The sequence below is a fragment of the Plodia interpunctella genome, chromosome 20 (assembly GCF_027563975.2).
Source record: "Plodia interpunctella isolate USDA-ARS_2022_Savannah chromosome 20, ilPloInte3.2, whole genome shotgun sequence".
Taxonomy (NCBI): domain Eukaryota; kingdom Metazoa; phylum Arthropoda; class Insecta; order Lepidoptera; family Pyralidae; genus Plodia; species Plodia interpunctella.
This window is the reverse complement of record NC_071313.1, coordinates 1,556,055-1,580,918: the sequence shown is the minus strand read 5'-3', so window position 1 is coordinate 1,580,918 and position 24,864 is coordinate 1,556,055. Positions and strand designations below refer to the sequence as shown.

At 36.8% G+C, this 24,864-nt stretch overlaps 1 protein-coding gene across 2 annotated transcripts in view; it reads left to right on the top strand.

The window, feature by feature from the left end:
* pod1 (pod1 coronin) overlaps positions 1-17,630 on the top strand; it is a 29,136-nt gene extending 11,506 nt beyond the window's left edge. For both annotated transcript variants that reach the window (XM_053760223.1, XM_053760221.1), the window contains 13 exons: positions 46-147; positions 442-539; positions 1,381-1,494; positions 2,111-2,300; positions 2,594-2,649; positions 3,744-4,003; positions 6,016-6,137; positions 7,452-7,590; positions 8,275-8,406; positions 9,122-9,196; positions 9,485-9,620; positions 9,912-10,033; positions 10,260-17,630. In XM_053760223.1, coding sequence (XP_053616198.1) covers positions 46-147; positions 442-539; positions 1,381-1,494; positions 2,111-2,300; positions 2,594-2,649; positions 3,744-4,003; positions 6,016-6,137; positions 7,452-7,590; positions 8,275-8,406; positions 9,122-9,196; positions 9,485-9,620; positions 9,912-10,033; positions 10,260-10,352 — 1,639 coding nt within the window. In that variant the 3' untranslated portion in view covers positions 10,353-17,630. The remainder of the gene's footprint in view (positions 1-45; positions 148-441; positions 540-1,380; positions 1,495-2,110; positions 2,301-2,593; positions 2,650-3,743; positions 4,004-6,015; positions 6,138-7,451; positions 7,591-8,274; positions 8,407-9,121; positions 9,197-9,484; positions 9,621-9,911; positions 10,034-10,259) is intronic.
* Positions 17,631-24,864: the final 7,234 nt, after the last annotated feature.

Here is a 24,864-nt window from a genome sequence, read left to right as displayed (position 1 = left end):
GCTTTACTATAATAGACTTATAGTGAGACCCTGTTTGATGCACAGTGGCGCCAACCAGTCGATAGCAGAGCGTCGTCGCGCGTACGAGTCTCGTTCAGTGAGCGTTGCGGTTGAATCTGACACTCCACCGTCGCCTGCGCCACTGCGGTAAGGATATTATTATTCTTTCACCTGAGGTACACCCTGGTGCAAAAGTACAGGTTGCGGGTGTCCATAGGCCCGTTTGCTTGCATGATAGTGCATGGAAAAATATTGTATTTTATCTTGTTTAAGCCAGTCTTATTACCGGTACATAAGGTTCAATATATGATCTGAATGTAGGACTTTTTAAGGCTAACACAATTTCTCTTCTTTGTTTTTAACCTATGGTGTCCTACTGCTGGGCAATAGTCTTCCCCATTATGTGGAAAATACGAAATAACTTATTTTTTTTAATTCTAGTCGGCGAGATTCGTTAAAATCAAGGAAGAGTCCAGAACGGGAGGACAAGCGCTCGTCAGTGCCTAATGTCACTACTAAAAGGACTTCTACTGTGTTTGGTAAGTGGTATGATGATCGTACGCATAAGAGATCTATATTAATGGTATATAATGTGCTTCAGTTAATACCCTCTGAAAAAGAAATATTTACTCTGCATTTATGTGTTTGGGTCATAAGATTACACCATCTTACCAAATTTCACCTGATTTAGTCCAGTAGATTCGGAGCAAATTGCCTGTGACAGTCAGACGGACAGGCAGACACACGAGTGATCTGACTAGGGTTGCGTTTTTTGACTGTTTGTACGGAACACTAACTCACCTTTCGGTCCACAGGCCTTAACCATTACACAACCACCGCTCCTGGTGCATTTATTTATTTATTTATTAAGGTATACACAACAGGTTACAATCAATGTAAACAGATATATAACAAAAGTTATGAGCCAGACTCTGACCTAAAAGCATGTACACACAACATGACAAACATATGAAAATATAGTTCCACAAAGCAACAAAGTGCTAAGCAAACAATTTATTTTTTGTTTTTACGTACAGTTCCTGTTTATAATTAAAACCATTGTAAAAATTAAAACTAAAATAGGTTAAAAAATATAATATAATATATCAAAGGATACATTTGATTTTATTTTTTTAAACATTTGTCTCAGTAACAGCAAAAATATCAATCTTTTCATTACTCAAATAAAGTTCATTGTATAAACGACACATACAGACAATTGGACAATATTATTATCGTGTATTAAAGTACGAAAATGTATAGGAGTGAGTGACCACACTCTCAGAGCATTATATATTGTAGTCGATGTGCACCCAAGGACGTTTAGCTTCCAAAACCTCCTGATCCTTAAAGGGTGTTATTACACTTGACGTTTTACAGGCAAAGTGTCAAAGTTCCGACATCTGAAAGGCACGCCGGGACACAAGTCGACACAAGTGGAAAACATAAAGAATATCAGCAGGCAGATATCTGGGGAGTGCAATGGCTTCTATGGTGAGTTTTATGTCTGTTATACATGTTTTTTTCTAACAGCTAAACTTGGCTGATTCGGCATACGTTGCTCGTTTTCCATTGCGGTAAATAAAAGCTCGCATGCAAACTACGCAAATCGCGTCGGCAACTGTCAGTCGGTGTTCGACAATAGTGTGACGTCTTAATAATAATAAAAATTAATTTTGAGTGAAATATAAAAATACAAAGAATAATAATAGTAAATATTTTATTTCTCCCTTGTTTTTGTGTCTTGTCAAAATACTTTTCAATTTCATTATATCTGGACTCACCTGGACTCACTGTAATACATTTTTTACAAGCTTTTATATGGTTTCACCTGTCCCGTTGTCTGTAATCTGATCTTGCAAGTTAGATTTCTCCTACTCTTACAGAGTTGAAGTTTCCCACGTCGCTTCAGTTTCCATGACAATGCATTATTATGATAAGCATGGCCTGATGGTGCAGCCCGGATTTGCTCCAAACGAGGAAACTCCTCAACGTTTATCGCACGGACGTGGGGTTTTGTCAGACGTTAAACGCCATAACATCTCTCTGACGACAATAAAAAGCTTGTGGCAAAAATGACATTTATGTAAAAAAAAACTTCGTTTTTTAGCAAATGGCGTACGCTGCGCGGTGCCCCTCAGCGGCGGCGGGGGTCGCATAGGGGTGGTGGAGCTCCCCGTGGGAGCTACCCCCGTAGCTAAGGCGGCCGCCGCGCCCCACGGCGGGGGGCTGCAACCCGCCGCCCTGTTGCATCCCGCGCCGCTGCAGGATTGGGCTTGGGACCCCTTCGATGATAACAGGTAAATCTTTGGTTATTGTTGTTGCGATGTGTGGTCCCGCCCTAGAATAGGACCACTATATAACCTACCGTGAATGTGACGTAAGTAACGTAAAGCGTTGACGCTGATAGGCAACGACAGCATGCCCAAAGAGTGTTGATATTAGATGAGCGGCCGATTATAAAATCATCTTAAATCTTAAAACTTTTAATTTTATACGCAGGCAGAGTGCGCAGACTATAAACTAAGTAGAATACAAAACGGCTATAATTTATTTTGACTTTTGATAAAATTGAACTATTTGTCATTTTCAGGCTAATGGTCGCGTGCGATGATGGTCAAATTCGAGAGTGGATCATACCCGAAGGTGGTGAGTAGTCAATTATTTAAATCAAGACTGTTTGTTATTGCGAAATAAATAAATAAATAAAGATCTGAATCCGCCTACGAGAAAAATTTTCTGTTTGTAGCCAAAGTGTTTGACGACCTCGGTGGCGCAGTGGTAGAGTGCTTGCCTCAGAACGGAGAGGTCCCGGGTTCGATCCTCGGTCGGGTCATGATGAAAAATGATATTTTTCTGATTGGCCCGGGTCTTGGATGTTTATCTATATATGTATTTGTTATAAAATATAGTATCGTTGAGTTAGTATCCAATAACACACGTCTAGAACTTACTTTGGAGCAAGCTCAATCTGTGTGTTTTGTCCTAATAGGTATATTTATTTATTAAAGTGTTTGTGTACTATAAATCGCATATGATTGTAAAAGACATTCAAGGGCTTTCCTTTCTTCTTTATGTGTTGATGGCAAATCTACAAACCCCACACTATTCAATACTAAATATTTAAAAGTCAATGAAAATCTTTCCCTTGATTGACTTTTATAATCTACGCGCGAGGGGAATCAGCTGGCACATTCTATGTTTTATTGTTTGAGTTGCAATTAAAATATAAACAACAATTAGTTTAATAACGTCTATTTTTCTTACATTACCTCAGGTAATAGGCATTGACTATATCTATAGAAGCGGTGGTGGTGTAATGGTTAAGACCCCCACCTGAGGATCGAAAGGTCCCAGGTTCGAATGATACTCGTGCCACATGAGTTTGTATACCAATCTGACTCATGTGTAGTAGTTTTCATAGATCACCACTTGCTTCCCGTGAAGGAAAAACATCGTGAGGAAACCTGCACACTCGTTGATTATTAACTCGTGTGTGAAATGGAGAAGGCAATGGTAAACCACTCCATTAATAATGCCAAGAAAGTTGTTATGTGTGTTTCATTCCATGTAATGACCACGACCCTCAGTCATGAGGAATACGACTATGAAGAAGAATATCTATTGCAAATTTCATCAAAATCAGCCCAGCGGTTCGCGTTTGTTTATCCATCAAAGCATGACAGACATACAGCATTATAATATTATTGTGGATTTATAAATCTAATAACAATTTGTCACAGGTCTACAAGAATCAACAAACACACCTAAACGCACGTTCTCAGCGCATCCGGACAAAATATACCTCGTCCGATTCCACCCGAACGCTTCCGATGTGCTCACTAGCGCCGCGCACGACCACACGGTCAAAATATGGGATCTGACCTCTGACCCCCCCACCCCTGAGATAATACTCACAGGTCACACTGATCAAATATTCGCCATGGATTGGTCGTCGTGTGGGGAATATTTGGCTACGATTTGCAAAGATGGACTGGTTAGGGTGAGTAGAATTGTGTATTTTATCTCCAAGACATGAGGTTTAATATACCACGGAAAATCTTCTACAAAAGCCTTAGTTATAATTCGTAGTATCTGCAAAGACGGACTAGTGAGCAGTGGCGTGGCGTGAAAAAAAATAGAGGTAAAGCCGGACCAAAAACATGGATAACGCGTAAATTTCTCATATACGTACTACGACCTATGTGACGACAAAAAACAATAAAAACAAACAAACCTTTACAGGAACACTATGCACAATACACTCTTGGCAAGTAAAATTTCACTATTTTCGATTTTTTAGGTTTCACAATCAAACACAACAAATAAATTATCATAAAAAAACCTGTGCAATGCAAATGCGCGCGTTAACTAATTAGTGTGATTGATTTTGACAGGACGCTAGGCAGAATCGCTCTGATTGGTTAATAATTGCCAAGCCAATCAAATCGTTAATACCTGCTACAAAAAGATTGGGAGGCGATTTGAGATCGGGTTATAGGTCGCCGTATATCGACGATTGGTTCTATGTAGTGGTATTAAGCATGTGTGTGTGAATTTCATTCATCCGAATTATTAAAATTCCCAAAAACATAGGCGGGTTGTCGTGACCGAGGCGCGATGGTAAAATCTTATGTGTGCGTTTGCGCGATTTCAAATGCATTGCTTATTTAGTATTACGATATTAAAGAATGTCTTTAGAAAGCGCGCAATGTAATTATGTGGCTCACGATAAAATTGTCGTTTTATATGTAGGTAATGCGATCGTTCCTCGGCTTACATACCTATAGTAACTAGTAAGGATTTTTCTAAGAGTAGACCGCGGGGGTAAGCTATTATTGTTAATAATAAATATATATATATATATATTAGAATCTGTCAAGGTAAGCCGGCAGGAATCGTGTTATATGGAGGCTTCGCCACTGCTAGTGAGAGTGAGGGAAATTTTGTATTTTATCTTCAGGACTTCAGGTTTAATATCTCAAGAAAACTCAGCTATAAAGTCTTAAATCTACAAAAATGGACTAGAATATAAACATTATTTTTGGACCGATTAAGACAAGGAGTAGACCTATCGGGAAAATAGATCGATCGTTCTGGAGGGACATGTTTAATTCTACCCGTGTATCAAATTTCATCTTAATCTATCATATAATAAGGTTGTATATATAAACTTATATATAATTATAAATATATAAGTAATATGAGCATTATAACCAGCGTTGTTAGCTTTTTTTGGGGCAAAGCGTGATTATGAAAGCTAATGAGTAAAAAAGCGTGATTATTTAGTTAAACCCGTGGCATAATCAATAATATGAGCACATTTGCACCAGGTGCGTCATGGGGTGGTCTTTTTGAATAATATTGTATTGTAAAGTGTGTTGTGAATTAATATTGATTTATATTGTAAAGTTTTATCAAATACTATTATAATTAAACTATTATAATAGTTTTTTTTTCATATTTTCAATAAAACAATAGCTAAATTTCATTCATTTAAAAACTTTTCTTACTTACTTTTTTAATTACTTCCTACTAATATTATGAATGTGTTATAACGTTTGTTACTTTTTCGCGCAAAGTATACTAGACGGAGTGTTATGAAATTTGGTACACGAGTAGAGAATATAACTTGTAATAACACACACGGAACTTTTTTCTTGAAATTCCCACGGGAGCGCAGCCCCGGGGCGTAGCTAGTATGCCAAAAAAGCTGGACAAATATGTTCCGTGCGGGAAATTTATCAGCCAAAATTAATATCTAAGTACGGTTCAAAAATAAGAAATAAAAAAAAATTTATCAGCCAAAATTAATATCTAAGTACGGTTCAAAAATAAGAAATAAAAAAATGACATATTACATGTTAGACACTTTCAAATACTTGGTTGACTGGAAGAAATCCCTTTCTGGGATGAGTCCGCCCTTTGTACGCTTCTCCCTCTTTATTTTACTGCTTTCTCTGTGTTTTGTTCGTGCAATAAAGAGTTTACAAACAAACAAACATATCGTATCAGACATACAAGCCGCGGTCGAGCACGCAGCCGCTGCGATGCGGCGCCGGGCCGGCCGGCAGCCGCGGCGCCCGCCTCGTGTGGGCGCTGCGGGACACGCATCTCGTTGTCACCGGATTCGACAAGTAAGTATACTGTCTTTCTGTCTGTCTGTTTGTTTATTTTCTTTTGTTTTTTAGCCCCCGACGCAAAAAGAATGGGCGTTTGATCGCTAAGTGTGTCTGTCTCCGAAGCCCATCAACGGATGAACCGATTTGAATGTGTTTTTTTTTATTTGATAGCTAATATTATGTTATGTTTGATCAGAATCGGTTCGGCCGTTCAAAAGTGGTGGCGAAATAAGTATTGAAAGTCGGGGGGTCTTTTTAATTTGTCTAACTTGTTGTATATTATGTTCTCTGTGGTTGGTGCTGTATTTGTGTTTCCTATAATTAAACGTTTTTTTTTTATTTCTATTCTTTTCTCGGTTTCCGATAAACCTGTATACACGCGGTATAGCACGGGCCTAAGCCAAGTGGACATTAGGGATTGACTTCTTCTCTTCTGTTTGGGCTAGAATTTTGCATGACTTGATAGGTGTTGCGCCTGGGGAACCGCACGGCTCCGACAGTGTCATGTCGGAGGTCGTATTTATGCTTCCAATCGAAAACGCACTGTCTGCGCGGTCTAGGCTTGTTAGCTTCTGGTAGTGAGTCGACCGTAGTGCCATCTGTCCGTACATGTCGTGGATCACTTGTGTGGCTTGTTATTCATGTCGCCACAAGTGCATTATAACATGTGAGTATTAGGATTGCTGAGGGATGGGTGTCTGTGTGACAAATGTGTTTATGGAAGAATGAGTTTGCAAGAATTTTCTAACTAGGCGTATTATTACTCCGTCGGACACAGTCTAAAAATACATTGTTATCCCGGCTCCACGCTGTCGTCGAACAGTTCGCCAAACTTTGGCGGATTCGGTATACATTGCTGGTTTTTCATTGCGGTAAATAAAATAACTTATATTAACTACGCAATGTTCGCGCATTCGAATGCCACCGACGAACTGTTTGGCGACAGTGTGGAGCTGGCATTAAAATATATTGTACAGGGTGTATTTGAAAAAAAAAAAAAAACAAAATCTAGTTAATTGCTTGTATTTTATAGGTCTGGAGCTGGCATTAAAATATATTGTACAGGGTGTATTTGAAAAAAAAAAACAAAATCTAGTTAATTGCTTGTATTTTATAGGTCACATTTATTTTTTTGTACAAAACCCTCTGCACAAAGATTTTAATTTTTACTCTAAACCTTAAAATTTATCTTTAAGCGGCTTACATCCAATCATAATGTTAAACTTTACGAACATGAGAAGTGAAAAATATATCAATTCCTCTAGTATTACTACAAATATAGTTATATTGGTATGTGACTACCTTATTGATCTATAACCTTTATTTCAGAGTATCAGAGCGCCAAATCATACTATACAAGGCTAACGATCTATCAACACCACTTTGTACGGTTGGATTGGACGTGTCTCCAGCTATTCTGCAGACTCACATCGACCATGATTCCGGCACTCTGTTCCTCACTGGCAGGGTAAGGATGATACAGGCCTGTCTCTCTCTCTCTCTCTCTCTCTCTTATTTTCGCATATTTCCGGTTGTGTTCGGGGCCATAAAGCTGCCCGAGGTCAGCGTAAAAAATCATACAGACAAGAGGAAACATTTTATGTACTACTCTTTACACACATACTGTATGCTTTTCTGTACATCGTTCCTTCTCTCTCTCTTCCTCTTTCTTCCCCCTCTCTCTTCCCCCTCTCTCTTCCCCCTCTCCCTTCCTCTCTATCTCTCTCTCCTTCTCTTCTCCCGGTTGCGGTTAAGGTTAAGAAGCCGCGAAGCCCAAGGTCACCGTAGCTAATAATTTTAAAATTTTGAAGATTCGGCTGTGATTTTACGATCGCCTGCGTGACGTCAACCCTCCTTGGAAATTATGTTGTTGCTTGTCAGCTCCCTTGGCCCTTTCACGCCTCGTACGATATATGGCGTGGATCCTAGGGCAGAATCCAAGGGTTTAACACATGTTTTTATAGAACATCAGTTTCTTCCGGTGAAGGAAAACATAATCGCAATCGCTGCTCAATTGAAATATTTATGAGTTCTTCATATATCATTTTACCACCTTTCGGTATAATGATGACTGATATAGAATGGCATATGTCGTTAGTGCATATTTTTTGTAATTTTGGTGCAATAAATGAATAAATAATTTGAATACCAGGGCGATTCCACAATCTACTGCTACGAGGTGACTGCAGAAGCGCCACATATTGTCGCGTTGTCGCACCACCGCGCCTCCACGCTGCACCAAGGCATTGCGTACCTACATAAGAATCTCTTGGCCGTCGATAAGGTTAGTTATAATAAATAAATAAATATATTAGGACAAATCACACTTAGCTAGCCCCAAAGTAACTTCTAGACTTGTGTTATGGGATACTAACTCAACGATACCATATTTTGTAACAAATACATATATAGATAAACATCCAAGACCCGGGCCAATCAGAAAAAGATCACTTTCCATCATGACCCGACCAGGGACCTCTCGGGTTCAGTGGCAACAACTTTACCACTTTTAAAAAAATATCACAACAGCCGACTCCGATACATTTTAGTTTCATTCAATGAATTTTCATACTACATATAATGCAAGGTTAAATAATAATAGAGATAGATTTCTGTGATCACCTTTTCATAACTCTTTATTTTTATACCCCACTAAACTTATATTGGCGCCCGCCACTTACGCCATTATTGCCGTTGTTTTGTATTCGAACAACGGCAATAAAGACTTAAATGCCAGTCGCCATAAGGTCCCTTTTGATTTGGACGGCCACATAATTATAATTACATCACATTACCTATGCCTATATGCCACCCGTGATAATGTAAGGAATGCAACGAAACCTCACACATAACGATGTGTGTGTGTGTGTGTGATATCAGATAACGATCTGAAAAGGTGTTCAATAATTATGGTGGAATAAATAAACTCACATATAAAAACATAACACTCCATTCGACGCGTTTAGTTGCGTAAATTAAAACATTTATATTGATCGTAGGTGGAATTCGCTCGAGCGCTGAGGCTAACTAACGGGAACATCGAACCTCTGTCATTCACAGTGCCGAGAATAAAGGTAAGTGTAACAATTTATAATAAACTAGGTGTAGCCCGCAGCTTCGCCCGCGTAAAGTTCTCACGGGAACAGTTATTTTTTGGGGATCAAAATCAAATAATTTATTCAGAAATTAGGCCTTCACAGGCACTTTAACACGTCATGAGAAATAAATTAGAAGAAAACTAAACATATAGCTGAAATTTTTTGCTCAATATGTTTTTTGTTTACAATAACTTGGCTTTTTTAATTTGGGAACACACGAAAATAAAAGGGAGAGTAAAGTTTTAAAATTGATTTTTCTTTCAGAGCGAATTATTCCAAGACGACCTGTTTCCCCCGACTCTGGTCACGTGGGAGCCCTGGCTCAGTTCCAAGGAGTGGTTCTCCGGGAAGAGTGTACCATCTCGCACGCACAGTCTGCAGCCGGAGGGGATGCAACCCTGTGAGTTATCATTTATATTATATATATATATATATAACTATATACATTTTTATAAATAAAATTGATCGATTAAAGACAATTGATTTTCATTATGTGAATGCATTTATACATTTATTTTATATACAGGCTATCCTATTATAGAGATGGTCATGTGGTTACTACGCCTGTAATCTAATAGTCCCGAGTTCGAATTTTACTAAAATAGCTTTTAAATAGAGCTTGAAAATATCTTGTACTTCACAAGATTTTCGCAAAACCATTTATTTAAAGCTAAATAAACTTTTTGTCCAGTATCAGCACACCAGCCTTCGACGCCGGCGCCGGCGAAAGAAAAACCAGGCCAGAAGCCGAAGCCAGACCTGATCAAGTCTCACGTGCCGCTAGAGGGCTCTGTCAAGCAGAAACAGGACAGCGTGAGTATCTCTTACTATCTCTCTCTCTCACGGCCTTGATTAATCACGTGCGTGGAAATATTTTATAATTTAGTGCAATGTAGCCTCTCGATACGATTTTATATGAACGTTGCGTCTTCATCACTATAGTAAGTTTCTAAGTCACTCGGAAATAGGTCAATGCCTCAAGTCACTGAACACAAGGAAAAGATACAAGAGGTCTTCAAATTAACAAAATTTGTTACAGATAATGAAATCAATGAGTGCTAAGCTCCAAATTGACATGAAACTGGAACAGGACAGCATGGAGGGAGTGGAGGAGACAGAGTGGGAGCAGTGAGCGACCAAGTGCAATTTTATACGAGTGTAGTTCTAGTTGCGCGGCGTTGGCGACAGGTGGCGCTTTGGTGAACACATTTATATTCAAAAACTAACTCTACTCAAATTAAAACTTCCTAAAATACATTATCCGCCCAGGTGAAAAGATACTCACGACTTGATAATGTAATTTAAGTAGGTGATATCTTAATCTGGGAGGATATAATGTTTCGGTTTAGACTAGGTGGGAATATTTTGTTGCTACACATAATTTAATCTTGCTTAAAAATATGATTTCTCTTAAATTTGTTCATTGGTCGTCATATAATTACGAAATTGACGAAAACACATTTTACACCTTTTTGATTTGTTCGCGTTATATTAACGAAAACATGACTTTTTTATTTGGTCTTATAGTAATGAGCATTTGATTAATTTACGTTAAAAGAGCAACTACAATGCATTAAATACGTTTATTATTACAGTCACTAAGGCAGTTGAGAATTACATACGCTGTTTCATTTCCTCAAATCGCCATGTCGCTCGTCAATCCCGTGCGTGGAAATAGTTTAGCTTAGTGTAACGAGGCTCCCCGATTCGGTATTATATAAACGATGCGTCTACATCACTATACTAAGTTTCTAAGTCGTCCGGAAAAAATTCAATGCCCTAAGTGGGATTTTCTCTTTCTGCAGTACGTATTTATGTCGTCATCACGTTCCAATATTGGCTTTAGTAAGAGCGTGAAGGTAGCGTAGGTTATTTGCGTATAAAGAAAGAGATAGCCACAGTCATTGTCCGTTTTCATGTCTGAATAAGAAACAGAGTATATTTAAACATATACGCAAAATAGTCACCCGATCCAATATTTTATAGAACTTTTTCCCGATCTAGCTACGATATTATATATCTATGAATATAATGGCTCACTTTTGAAATCTTAGCTCTTAATTAGTTCTTGATGAGAGTATTGACATTAAATAAAAACAAAACCACATACAATATATATTCGTTCACAATATATATTCGTTCGAAATGCCGGGTTTTCTTAAATCATTTTGGATTGACAAGCTGCGTTTGACTGCATGTACGATTTCGGTCGGAGATTCGATAAGCAAATAATTAGTGCATTCAAGTGTTACGTGTGTTATTTTTTCCAAACTATTTTTTTAATTGATTTAAGAACCCGTTTCACCGTTTGCTGATAAATTATCTGGTAGTATTATATCGAACAGAAAGCGTTAAAAGTTGTGTTTCACAAGTGTTGGATAGGGTTACTAGCTAATCACATGAGGCATATGTATCCAGCAGGTTAGTTCTATCTGTCAGATTATATATTTTATCAGAAAGTGGTGTAAGCATATTGTAATCATTCTTTTTTCCAACGTTAATGTCAATACTGACACTCAACCAATAGCCATAACTATAGGATACATACTCGCACGTAATCTAAGTATTTTATATTGATTTTATACTGTATTCTATAAGATACCGCACAATGATACTAAGTGTCGTTCGTATTTTGTTTTATACATGCAATATTAATTTGTGAAAATACGAAAAAAAATACATTCAGTTTTATCCTAAAGAGGATAAAATCCAACCATTTGCACAGTTTTATTAGCTTTATTAGCATAATAAACAAATATAATATGAATACTGTTTATACATAAATGATGTAATACAATTTGTATCTTCAGATCTCAAAATGACCATTGATTACGATGTCAAAATTTATTACATTTCTAAATATGTCATAAAAATATCGCTCATACAAAGTCATCCATTTTCAACCATGAATTTCCAGATCTCAACGCATAGTATTTTATTTATATTTTTAGTCTACAATGACATATATTTCTTATGTTTGATTTGATATTATGAACTATTTAAATCTACCACCGTTCTACATAGAATCGTATAGTGGAATGATGAAAATTAAATTGAAATTTAACACTGTGTGTTAGACGCGCAATAAGACTTGCGCAACGATCCGTATTAAATAATTATGCTGGATTGGGCATGTATAGGTCATGGGCAAGTTATACTCGATAAGCCTCTTTCTCTCTCTCGTCTTCGCGTGTTCCGGTTTCATCCGGGGTTGTGACGCTGCGAAGCCCTGGGTCAGCGTAAATGTCAACCCTGTTATTCATATAAAAGTTAAAGCACACTGCTAACGTATGTTTTGTCTCGTTCTGTCATTGTCAAATATGGTAAAGTGCGATTGTGACAAAACATACGTTACTTTAAAGTGTGCTTTAACTTTTTTGTAAGGTAAACCTTTAAAGATTAATCATTAAGAAATCCAATTTTGAAGATCCGGTTGTGTTTTTATTGGCCTGATGTAAATTATCATTCAATCCTGGGAACGGAACTCCTCTAGCTCGATAAATATCAAGGTAAAAAATAGATTTTATTAGGTTACTCAAACTTCTCGAAGTTATAATACAGATTTTATTTAATGAGAACAATATTGAGTTCTATTTAATTTTATCACTCACGAAAAAGTAAATATGAACAAGGAAATAGTGCTCGAATGTTTTAGATAATATTTTGGCTTATTCATTAAAAAAAAAAACATTAAACCCATCTATCTTATTTTAAATTAGCTTTTTCAAGAAAGAGATATTTAAAATACGCCTCGGGTGTTCTGTCCATCGTGTCCCGCGAGTAGTATGTCTATGTAAGGAATGAGATCACATTATGAACTGAAAAGCACCTTGATGAGCAATTGTGGAAGTCACGCAACACGATTGTTACGACACTGTCTGATGATCTTGGGAATTGACTTTGATCTTAATTTACTTGTGGCCGGCATTTATGAAGTACTGTTGCCCGCGGTTTCGCACGCGTACCTATTTCATACTACATGTATGCAAAATTTCAACAAGATTGGTTGAATAGATAGAGCGTGAAGAGGTAACAAACAAACTTACTTCTCCATTTATAATATTAGTTAGGATATCACACGCATATACATATAGTTCGTTTTTTCTTACAAGTTTTACTATGTTAACATTGTCTTTTTATGATATTACAATGATATTTTATAAAATAGACATTTTAGGAAATTACTTTTGTGGTTAATGTTTTATTTTACAATGTATATATAGGTTTGAATGAATGTTTGATTTATTATCAACATAATTTAACAATGCGTACTGTGAAGTTTGTTTACATGTTAGAACTCGTAAGAAAAAACGGACTTAAGCTATATTACGGACCCTGGGTTTCGACGTCTTGTCAGCGGAATAAAGCAAAGAGATTGGAATGAATGAATGAATGAATGATTTTATTGCACAACATGTGGTACATAGATTAAATTACACAAATAACGTCTATATATAATTATATGATGTTCAATTTTGAGTTTGAAAGGTTTCGTCGACAGAATAGAGGAGACATTATGTCGGCGAATCGTTCGTAGATGAAGGGTTCTGTCGTTCATACGCCCGATATCGAAACATTCTGTCGACGAAACGTTCGTAGACAAAGCAATTGTCGGAGAACCGTTTCAGACTCAATTAGAATCGCGTTCTAACATGTATGCACGCAATTATTGATTTTATATGTATTTCTAACTTTAATTGACGACAAAATGAATAATAGACTGTCTTGACATTTCCATGCATACATTTAAGAGAATATTTTTTCTTTAATATTTCAACTTTGGGGGCCATCTAGCGTGCATTTTGCTAATTAATTTATATTTAGCATATTATTCTTCTTATCTTATTACCCAAATTATCATTTTATTTATATCTGCCTAAGCATATTGGACATTATTAGATTATGGACATATTATTCCAAGAGCAACCATGACATTAATTTTTCGCGTCACGCTTCAAGGAAATAACTTTTTTTTTTCCAAAGCAACTATCTATCACTTTGCTCCCATTTATCATATTATGTAACCATAATATATGGTGCGAATGCTCTGCTCACTGTAATGTATATATACATAGTTTACAACTTGTACTATATGGGATTCATAGGGTACTCCTACTTATAAGGAATTGAAGTTATGTAATTAATTTCAATAGTGTTTCATTGCTACGTGGGAATGTATAGAAAATAGAGGGAAGCTCGACAAACAAAATCATAACAAATATTTAAAAATCTAGTGTTATGACATTTGAAGATTTTTTTAAATTTAACATTTAAAATTATAAAACCAAACTTGCCGATTGCAATGACATGTTTTCTCTCACAGTTTTGAAAAACAAAAATCTGTATTTCCATATATTCCAACGAATCTAGTGTATGATAATAAAAATGCTTGTATGAGTCATTAGTTTACCCTGCGCTCTGACTAATGGAATTAGTTCTAAGAAATTCTTACTTTCCACGTTAGAAGTGATTGGAACCACAAAGAGGAGCCGCGCTGTTGCCATTTCTCTATCAAAAGATGATACGCGGGGCTGAGGCAGACGAGTAGGGGTAAGCGGTTCTGCCTTGGCTCCGCCTCTTTCCGAAACGGAAAACGAAGTAAGCATCCACACGAACAGACGTCACTTAAAGGGCCCCGTTTCTTTAAGTGACGTCTGTGCATCTTTCATAGTTGTTGTTGTCCTTCGCTATATTTGCGGTTCGTGGTTGGAGCGCAGTGGACCAATCCTATATCGACATTTAATATATCATAAGCGCGAGTTTAGTACCGCTAGATGCCATAACTCAACATTTGCTCAAAACGCCAAAGAATTTGTTTTCTTGTCAATGTTAACATTATTTTCCATGTTATCTCCATTTCTATTTGAATCAAATTGTGAACTAAAATATAACAAGTTTCAAACGTATTTAATATAAAGAGTCTCATGTTAAATGAACTTGTTTAAAAATAATTTCATGTTTAATACTCATATGTAATTATTTCGGGTAATTAAATAATTTTGTCTGTAAAAATTTGTGTTAGATAGACAAAGCTAAGCTCATGAAATTGGTTAACCTAAAGAATAAGTCTATACTGTATGAATTCGTTTTAGATGCTATCTCGCTCGCACTGTGCGGGCACAAACTCTGGGGAGTTTCATACGAACGCTTTCATATTAATTACTTAAATATTTACGAATAGATGTAATTTTTATTCACTAGTCAAAAAGTTATTCTTGAAATATATTTTCAAATGTATTAGTTTACGAGTAAGATATTTTTATTCTTTCAGAAAGGTCGTGTGCAACTAGTTCTGTCCTTTTTATGCATTATACTTGAGTTGTAGGACAAAACTTGTTGCGTCCGGACTTCTCGAATCCATAATGGCGTTTTATTAATGGCCACATTTCTTGATAATCAATATTCAGCTGTAAGTCATAATCAATAAGGTTTATTTTAAGACGCACCTTTGGTACTGTACGATAATGAAAATCTCCTTATTAAAATATTTTTCTTGTACGGTGAATTTTGTTGTTGTCCCTTTATATATTGTTGTCCTGCTCACACTGTATCAAAGGTCAAAACCAGGTTCATATCTTCATTCATATCTACTGAGTGCGCGTACGCGTGCGCTTTTTTGTACGGAATTGTGGCTGGCGGCGTAGATGCGTGCGTTACAAGTTGCTAAAACGAGCACGCGCACGCGCACGTGCTACGTAGGCGGGTGTGCACAGGCCTCAAAGCGACAGTAAAATTCACCTTTTAGAACTCTTTTATTATAAATGTAATATAAAAATACGAAAAGACGCACCAATAAAACCCAAATCAAATGGCGGTTCCAAGTAATGCATTTTTTAAAATGTACGTGTGTACAACAATATTTTAATGTAGGTAAGTACTAAATATTCCACAAAACATACAACCATACATTTCACAGTTGGAAAATATATTACCCATTGACAGATGGAAGAATTGTATTCAAATTGTAATAACGTTTCACCTGCCATAGCTGCCTTATAATATACCTTCAAATGTTTAGAATTAGCCTCAATTATAAGGATTTGAAAATATTTCTGCAATGTTTTCTTGAATTCGTGGGACCGTCAAATAACATGCTCAAATTGTTTCCATACCAAAGTTGTGTAATGACAATAAAATCCCCTTCGAAATTTCCCTTCAAAAAACTAAGTTTTTCACACATTTTGTAAATTGTAATTATGATGTTTTTCACATTGGAAATTAGTGCCAATCTTTTGTTAACGTAATGTTTAAAAATGGCGTCGTATGCCTTTTACTAATGAAAATATATTATGTCCAACCAATTATATTGTACTCCAAGGTGATGTATTTATTTTATTTATTATTAAAAGGTGATATTTTACGTTTATATGTTCGTGTCATAAGCTTGCTATACACGCAAAATAATAAAAACGAAATCGATGATCTTTTTTAAAAGTAAACTAAAAACCTAGACCAATTATCAGTATTTTTGAAAATGTTGTGATGGGAAACTAGGTTTGATGGTTTTTATACATACATATTATCACGTCTGTTTCCCGTGGGGGTAGACAGGAACTAGGTATTTCCATGTCACGTTCCTGACAAATCTCGTGGTCTTTTGTTTTCAATTTTACTGAACCTGCGACAAGATTCAAAAAATGAATTGTGTTCATACAGTGATCATGTAACACAATCGGCACGACAATATACTGTAATAGGTTCAGATAACCTATGGTTTTTTTCTCAGTATATAAATTACTATGCCTAATGCTATGCTTTGGCCACGAACAAATAGACGCGTAAAGGTGCTGATCAATAGTAAGTGCAAAAATTTAAAAAATATTATTTGTATTAAAAATGTATTTTTGTAAGCTGTGATTGAGACGTAGCACGTACTATGAATATCTTAGTTTTTTTATTACTCCAATTAATTCGGATTGACTGTAATAGATCCGAGGGATAAGTCCGCTAGAAGGCTAGCTGGTTAGAATTTGTTGCCTCTTATTCATACAATAAAAGTTATTGCAAATAATTCTCATTACTAAAGTAAATAGAGATATGGTTTTAATTTATGAATTACTTTAAAAAATATATTCGTCTCTAAACTACTTACTTACTTACTTATTTTTTAGTCTAATTATAAATACTGGACAAGTCACCCATTTCTTGCACACGTAAGATGTGTGACTGAGACAGAATAATAACGTGCTACGACTGTGTCACAACGCGGACTATTTTATACAAATATGGACATAATGTAACACCTATTGGCCGCACCTTTACTGGTATCACCCGACCACAAACCATGTGTGAGTGCGTGTAATTTATGTATTTTGGATGTAGTCAACCTACTGATATCCTAGCGTAAGGCTCAATATTTGGAGATATTTTTATTATTTTGCATTTTTTTATTAAACTCTTGCTAAATTAAGTTGGTGTTTCATTTTGTATACATGTAATGAATGGTCTTCAAATTAGGCTTTTATATTTGTGTAACTATGGGCGAAGGTTCTCGTTTGCTTCTATGGCGTAAATTCAGTTTTTTAACGTTTCTCTATATTAATGACGTGTGTCATCTGGCTTAAAAATAAATTTCTAGGATTTAAAGATTGGACTGTGTTACGACCGGCCGTCTACATGTAGGAATGCTGTTGCCTATAAGCTGATAAAGCATTTTTACCTTAGTATCGTCTCCTACGACATCCACGGATACGGAGTGGGTCTATTCTAGGGTAGGAAGCATACGACGCCAGTTTTCCCGGTTGAAGAATAAACAAACACACAGTCTAGGCCGTCCTAATCCAGGTTTTGAGTAATGGAAATACGGGCGCGGGTCAACAGGAAGTGCGCGGCAAACGAATGAGTATCATTAGAGCGGCGAGATAAGTCGAGGATTGACTCCCAGACTTGCGCCGATTGGACACTTCCACAATTCGGGAAGGCTGGTGCAAGTCACTGGAAGCAGCGGGTCAACAAACTCCCTATGAGCTATAGCGGGGAAAAAATTGTATTTACGATACTTCTTTACAAAATGTAGATTGTCATCTATTGTTTAAAGTCCTGCGGAAAAAAAAAGATGTTGCAGTCGACGGGCGATTTAAAGTTTGTACAAAAATCATGTTTGTTACAAAATCACACGGGCGCAGCCGCAGGCAAAAGTTAGTAGTATAACAAAACCACCTTCCACTTATTTGTATGTGATGGATATTACTTACGTTTATACCACGCCATGCATCACTATGTATTCCCGATGTATATTATAATGTATTATAATCCCGTGCTGAGACGGGTCAGGCAGGTGGCTAGTATATCATAATAATAGAGTTTTCCAAATGACATTTTCTATTAGGACGCTATAAGCTTCTGCCCTACGACATCAGCAAGTCTAGTGATCCATATACCGCAGGACTGATAGATCCAATTACTGCGGCCGAATTAAATTGCATGTCACGCCGCGTCACGCCGCGCGTGTGCGTGTCGACTTCATTGTTTTTATTTAGCGGCGGCGACTAATTGCGTTGCAGACGTTACAGGACAACCATTTCCTAAGGATTTTGGTCAATTTTATTGATGGACCGTGCATATTGAATTCTTGTGCAACATTTCTGCACTGTTTAATGAAATTATAACGCCTCCTACGGATTCGGTATACTGATTCATTACTAAGTTTCATTGCTGTAAATAGAAGCTCCCAGAGAAACTATGCGTGTGTACACGTGCGTTATAATTCTATACAATTTTGCTGTCCACGTGCTGGCTGTAAACGCGTTCTGTCACCTTTAACTTAAGGGCTAATCTATTACGAGATCGATCAATGGAATTGCTTAAATGATATCATTCATTCAGCAGCTGCATGTGATAAACATTACATTCACATTGGGTTTTTTATTAGCTTATTGGCAAAGGCATCCCTTTTTACCACAAATCTCTATCAGCCTGTTGCCAACCCAGTACGGGACTTATTGCGAGAAACGCGAAGAGACAGAAAAAAAAACGCGCGAAGAGAGCAGAAATCCGGGAAACGGTAAATGCAACCATGACTGGAGACAATATACGAATGAAATAAAGACTACTCCTGAAGAAAATCGATAAAGTGATTGAGATTTTACTTTAATTCTTTGTTTATAACGGAAATACACGTGGGAAAGGCTACTCATTAATATAAACACTAGAATAAATTGAAATTACAGCGCAATCAGAAACTTGACCAGCGAAACAAGCTCCATATTAAACTCACATTTGATTACAGACTGCAACAACTCAGCTCGCTACGAATAGCGCAATTTATGTTAAACCAGTGTCCTGTGACCGACGTGCGGCGGTGAGACATTTCCGCAATCAGGGGGCAATTCTCTTATTTGTATCAGATTATAATGTCGCCAAAGTTATAACATAGCTCGATTGCAGTACTACGCTGAACCGGCATACTGATCTCCATTAATCTATTATACTAGCTGCGCCCCGGGGCTTAGCTCCCGTGGGGATTTCGGAATAAAAAGTACCCTAGAGGTTATTCCAGGTTATTTTCTATCCGTGTACCAAATTTCATAACAATCGTTCCAGTAGATAATGCGTGAAGAGGTAACAAACAAACTTAATTTCGCATTTATAATATTGGGATTGAGTTGGGATTATCTACTCTGAACCACATACCGTGAATACGCTTCGGTGATATTTCAACTGAATGAAAAACTGAAAGATGATTTCAATGTAGTTCAAGTTCGATCTGTTCAAGTTCAAGTCGCCACGGTATCGTAACGATTTTGAACACGAGAATGAGACCACAGGCCGATGACAAATGTCCGACATCGATCGCAGGTTTGGCCCGGAATATATTTCGCAGGGTTTGGCCACATACATTGGAGTTACCATTCGAGATTTTCAGTAATTTGAGGAAACTTTCGCCGATGGTGGAAAAGGGCGGTAGTTTTTAGTACCTGCAGACACTTACCATATCTATTGAGTAAGTTTTATTTCAACAAAATAAATAGGCATGTACACATTAACATTACTTAGGTACTTGCTAGCCGATATTAGGAATATCTATATGCTCTATACTCTATCATCATCAATCATCATAATAATCAATACATATAATGAAATTGAAGAAAGGCCAAATTTGTACATTGGATATTTTTTTTAAAATTCTTCATGGAATATACTTAGTTACTGATATAGATGACGGAAATATAGTTTTGGAAATTTTTGTCTGTCTGTCTGTCTGTCTGTTTGTTTGAACGCGCATCACTCGAAATCTACTGGACCGATTTGCTTGAAATTTGGTATATAGGTACCTTAAATACCGGGTTAACATCTTAGATACATTCATCCCGGTAAATTGTTAGGTTCTCGTAGGATAATTGAAAAACTAATTATGAATAAAAAATGCCTCAGAATCCCGGGTTAACATCTTATAGACATTTCATCCCGGAAAATGAGGAGGGTCCTATAGGAAAATTAGATACATTTCATCCCGGTAAATGGTCAGGTTCCCGTAGGATAATTGAAAAACTAATTATGAATCAAAAATTCCTCGGAATCATTTCATCCCGGAAAATGAGGGGGATCCTGAAGGAAAATTAAAATAACAATCCACGGAGCCGATTTACTTTAAATTTTTGTAGAAAGGTGTAAGCAGAATATAAACAAATTGTTTTTATCGATTAAAGTCTGATATAGGTATAATGGGCGCAGTATGTATCAATATATCAGTATAAAACTCTTGATTGACTGACTGACTGACTGAAAGACAACGTACACCCGAAACTGCGGGAAGCTGAAATTTGGGTGAGCACTAAGGATTGATTTGGAAATTCTACTCCGAAGGGGGTGAAAGGGGTGAAAAACTGTAAATATGAAAGTTCTACACTGTTGAAGTTAGTGACTTGAAAATTTGGATTTTGGTTGTTTGCAACAAAGTTATGAATACGTGCTTCAAATTTTTCTGAAAATTAACCTCAAGATAAAAAGCTGAAAATTGGCACACTTATTTTTTGTAGTAAATAACAGTAATAGTTAATACAAAAAATGTTTAATTTACGTTTGTGGTTAATAAAAAACCGGGACGTAAAACGTCATGGAAAATAGGACGGCACGCGTTGCTGAAAGCGGGAGTGGGAGTAGGAGCGAGAAATGGGAAGGAGACACGTAGTGGGAAACAGGACGGGACACATTGCAAAAAACATGATGGCATAATATGTAGGAAACGGTACGGTATATCTACTTTACATTACATAGCAGAAAGCGGGATTGGACAAGTTTATGGGACGAGACACGCAGCGGGAAACAGAAAACTGAACTAAAGATGAGAAAAAATGCGAATTTGAATCATATATGTTTACCAGTCTTACAGAGTGCGCGATAAAAAAATTACTGAGATTTTACTATGAAATTCACGCGGGCGAAGCCGCGGGCAATAGCTAGTATATAATAAAACTGTAAGTGGGCTGTTTGTTCGCGTAAAACGTAAAATGGTAAACGTAGTGGATGGAATGTGACGCGGTTTTGTCATATGTATAGCGGATGGTCTAACTTAAAATATATTGCTTAGAACCCTAGATGCGAGGGCGAAGCCGCGGGCAAACGCTAGTTAAGAATATTCTTATATTGTGCGATTTATTTTTTCCCAGTCTATATAGATTGGGAAAAAATAAATCGCACAAAAACGAATAGCTTAAGAAATAAGGATGCCTTTGCATTGTCCTCCGAGCTAACACTGAAGCAGAACGGATCTCGGTTATTGTCAAATTTCAAGTTATCTAAATTGAGATTAATAATAACAATAGTAATCTATAATATTACTATAATATAAAGAGGTAAGCGTTTCTGAGTTTGTATGTTTGAGAGTAATCTCCGAAACTACCGAACCGATTTCAAAAATTATTTCACCGTTAGAAAGGTACATTATCCAAGATGACTATAGGCTATATTTTATCTCAAAATTTCCACGGGAGCGAAGCCCCGGGCAACATCTAGTTAATAATAAAGACCATTAGGATATTTTTTTTTATATAATCCTTAGTTAATTAAAGAACCGCGGTCACATTATTCTAACATCAACAAGGCTATTAGAAATCCTATGAAATATAATATCAGTCAGTAAAATTCAAAAACCAAAGGTTGGTTCAAGCAACATCATCTATTATAGATAACACAAGTACCGCCACGGTACCGTTGAAAATGCAAAAAACTGAGAAAACTAGGGCGCGTACATCAAAAGCGAGTTAAATGGCTCGCCGAGGGAGGCGACACGGCTTCTGTTTATAAAGTTAAAGCCATGAAAATGGCGGAAACCCTGTGGAGAGACACTTTGTTAAATACGTTTTGTTATCTCTCTCTCTCTCTCTCTCATATCTGAGCATTTTTCCGGTTCCTTCCATAGCCGCTGAGCGTCAAAGCCCAGTGTCAGCTTACCTACTTTTTCGTCTCTAAGTTGTTAGACCATTGGGACGAATATCCTTGACAACGACATCAAGCTAACACTGCTTGTGCTGTTTGCTTGGCTCCAGGGCCCTTCTACCAGGACCAGGCCGGAGCGGAAAAGTCTGACACCGTTCTCTACGTCATTTGCCGGTCTACCCAAGACGCGGCTGCACCAGCGCAAGCGGCATTATACCATCAGTGCACGTTGAAACCGCAAATTGCGATGATCTGTTTGCCGGTAGGGACTGCTTGTGTCAGTAGACTTTTCTCATACATATCTAAAGAACAATGTACCTAATGTATCTACAATTAGCCTGACTTTGAATTAATAATGAGAACAAGACAGAGATAGATGATAAAGTGTTGAAACAACAAATGTAATGGCCACACCTTAAGGGTTGTCATTCATTATCTACTTTACTTTGGCGGAGATATAAAGATTAAACCTCACCTAATTTAATGTTACACTTTCTCTTCATTAATTTGCTTAATAAGGTCAAAACTCTAAGAATATGCAACTGGAGTCCGAATATCTAATATTAAAGCCTTTTAACCTTTTATAATGATTTCAATGTACCTACCTGATCAAATTCAAGATTTATTTAACAGGTACGTTCCTAATTAAGTAATTAGTTAAAGTAGAACAAAATATTTTAGACTAGTTGCCCGTCTTGACTTCGCTCGGGTAAAAACATAATAAATTATACACTTGAACCTTCCGAAGCGGTGGTGGTGTATGGTTAAGACGCCCGCCTGAGGATCAAAAGGTCCCAGGTTAGAATCCTACTCGTGCCATATGAGTTTGTATACTGTGTGTAAATTATATATATTTGTATATATATATAAATATTTGTATATAAATCTGACTCATATAGTAGTTTTCATCGACCACCACTTGCTTCCGGTGAAGAAAAACATCGTGAGGAAATCTGCACACTTGTTGATTATTAACTTGTGTATGAAATGGAGAAGGCAATGGCAAACCACTCCATTAATAATTCCACATTATTAATGGAGTGGTTTACTTATTTACATTCCACGTAATGACCACGACCCTCAGCCATGAGGAATACGACTATGAAGAAGAACCTTCCGCCCTGTGGTTTTTGAGTTAAACAGAAATAGGTCTTAATGACTAAGTAAATTACTGATTTTGAACATAATGTGAATTAGAACAATGAACTTTATTTAGCCTGCATTACCATTTCGACGGATTTAAAGTATAAATATAATAAATAAATATATTAGGACAAATCACACCGATTGAGCTAGCCCCAAAGTAAGTTCGAGACTTGTGTTACGGGATACTAACTCAACGACACTATATTTTATAACAAATACATAATATAGATAAACATCCAAGACCCGGGCCAATCAGAAAAAGATCATTTTCCATCATGACCCGACCGGGGATCGAACCCGGGACTTCTCGGTTCAGAGGCAAGCACTTTACCACTTCGCCACCGAGGTCGTATGAAATGAATATGTCGCTCTTCATATCTACCTAGATACTTATTGAAACAAAAATCCGTCCTCTAGCCTATTATTTAAAATCCTAAATTCCTATGTTCACGGTCAAGGACTTTAGGGCACCGTCCGGTCCATTTTGAACGTATATTTTGATGTAAATGAGAGCAGCAAGTGAAACAGACCGACAGTATTGTGATTAACATTATGGACAATACGAGCTTAATGTCGCGCTGGTCTGTTCGCACCTTTATTCGTAGTCACACTCTGGATCGGTGGGTGTTGGGACAAAAATATGTGGAGAAGGTGAGGCAGCACTTACCTGTACATCTAAAATGCTTAATTTAAAACTTTTTAATGAAATCATTTATCTGTTGTTGCATATGTTGTACAAAAAAAAACAGCTTTTGCTGGTGTGTCCGCTCATAGAATACAATATAATACTTATAAAAATATTTATATTTTCAATGTTAAAATTTATTTTGTCCTTATTTCACGTTAAAACGGAGCATTAGATTAATTAGATTTGTGTGGAGATAGTTGGAAAGCTGAAGATTAATATTGGCTACTTATTGCCGCGAGTGGAGTAGCGGAAAATAACTAGTTATAAAATATATTGTATTATTATTATGTTACGTCACAAAACTTTCTTTGAATCGAACTCAATCTGTGCTATACCTATATATTCGTCGCTAAAAATACGGTCACGCCCAGAGTTTCCGCTCCATAGTTTTCCTGTGCCACCAATACTATAGTGTAATTTGGTATTTAACATT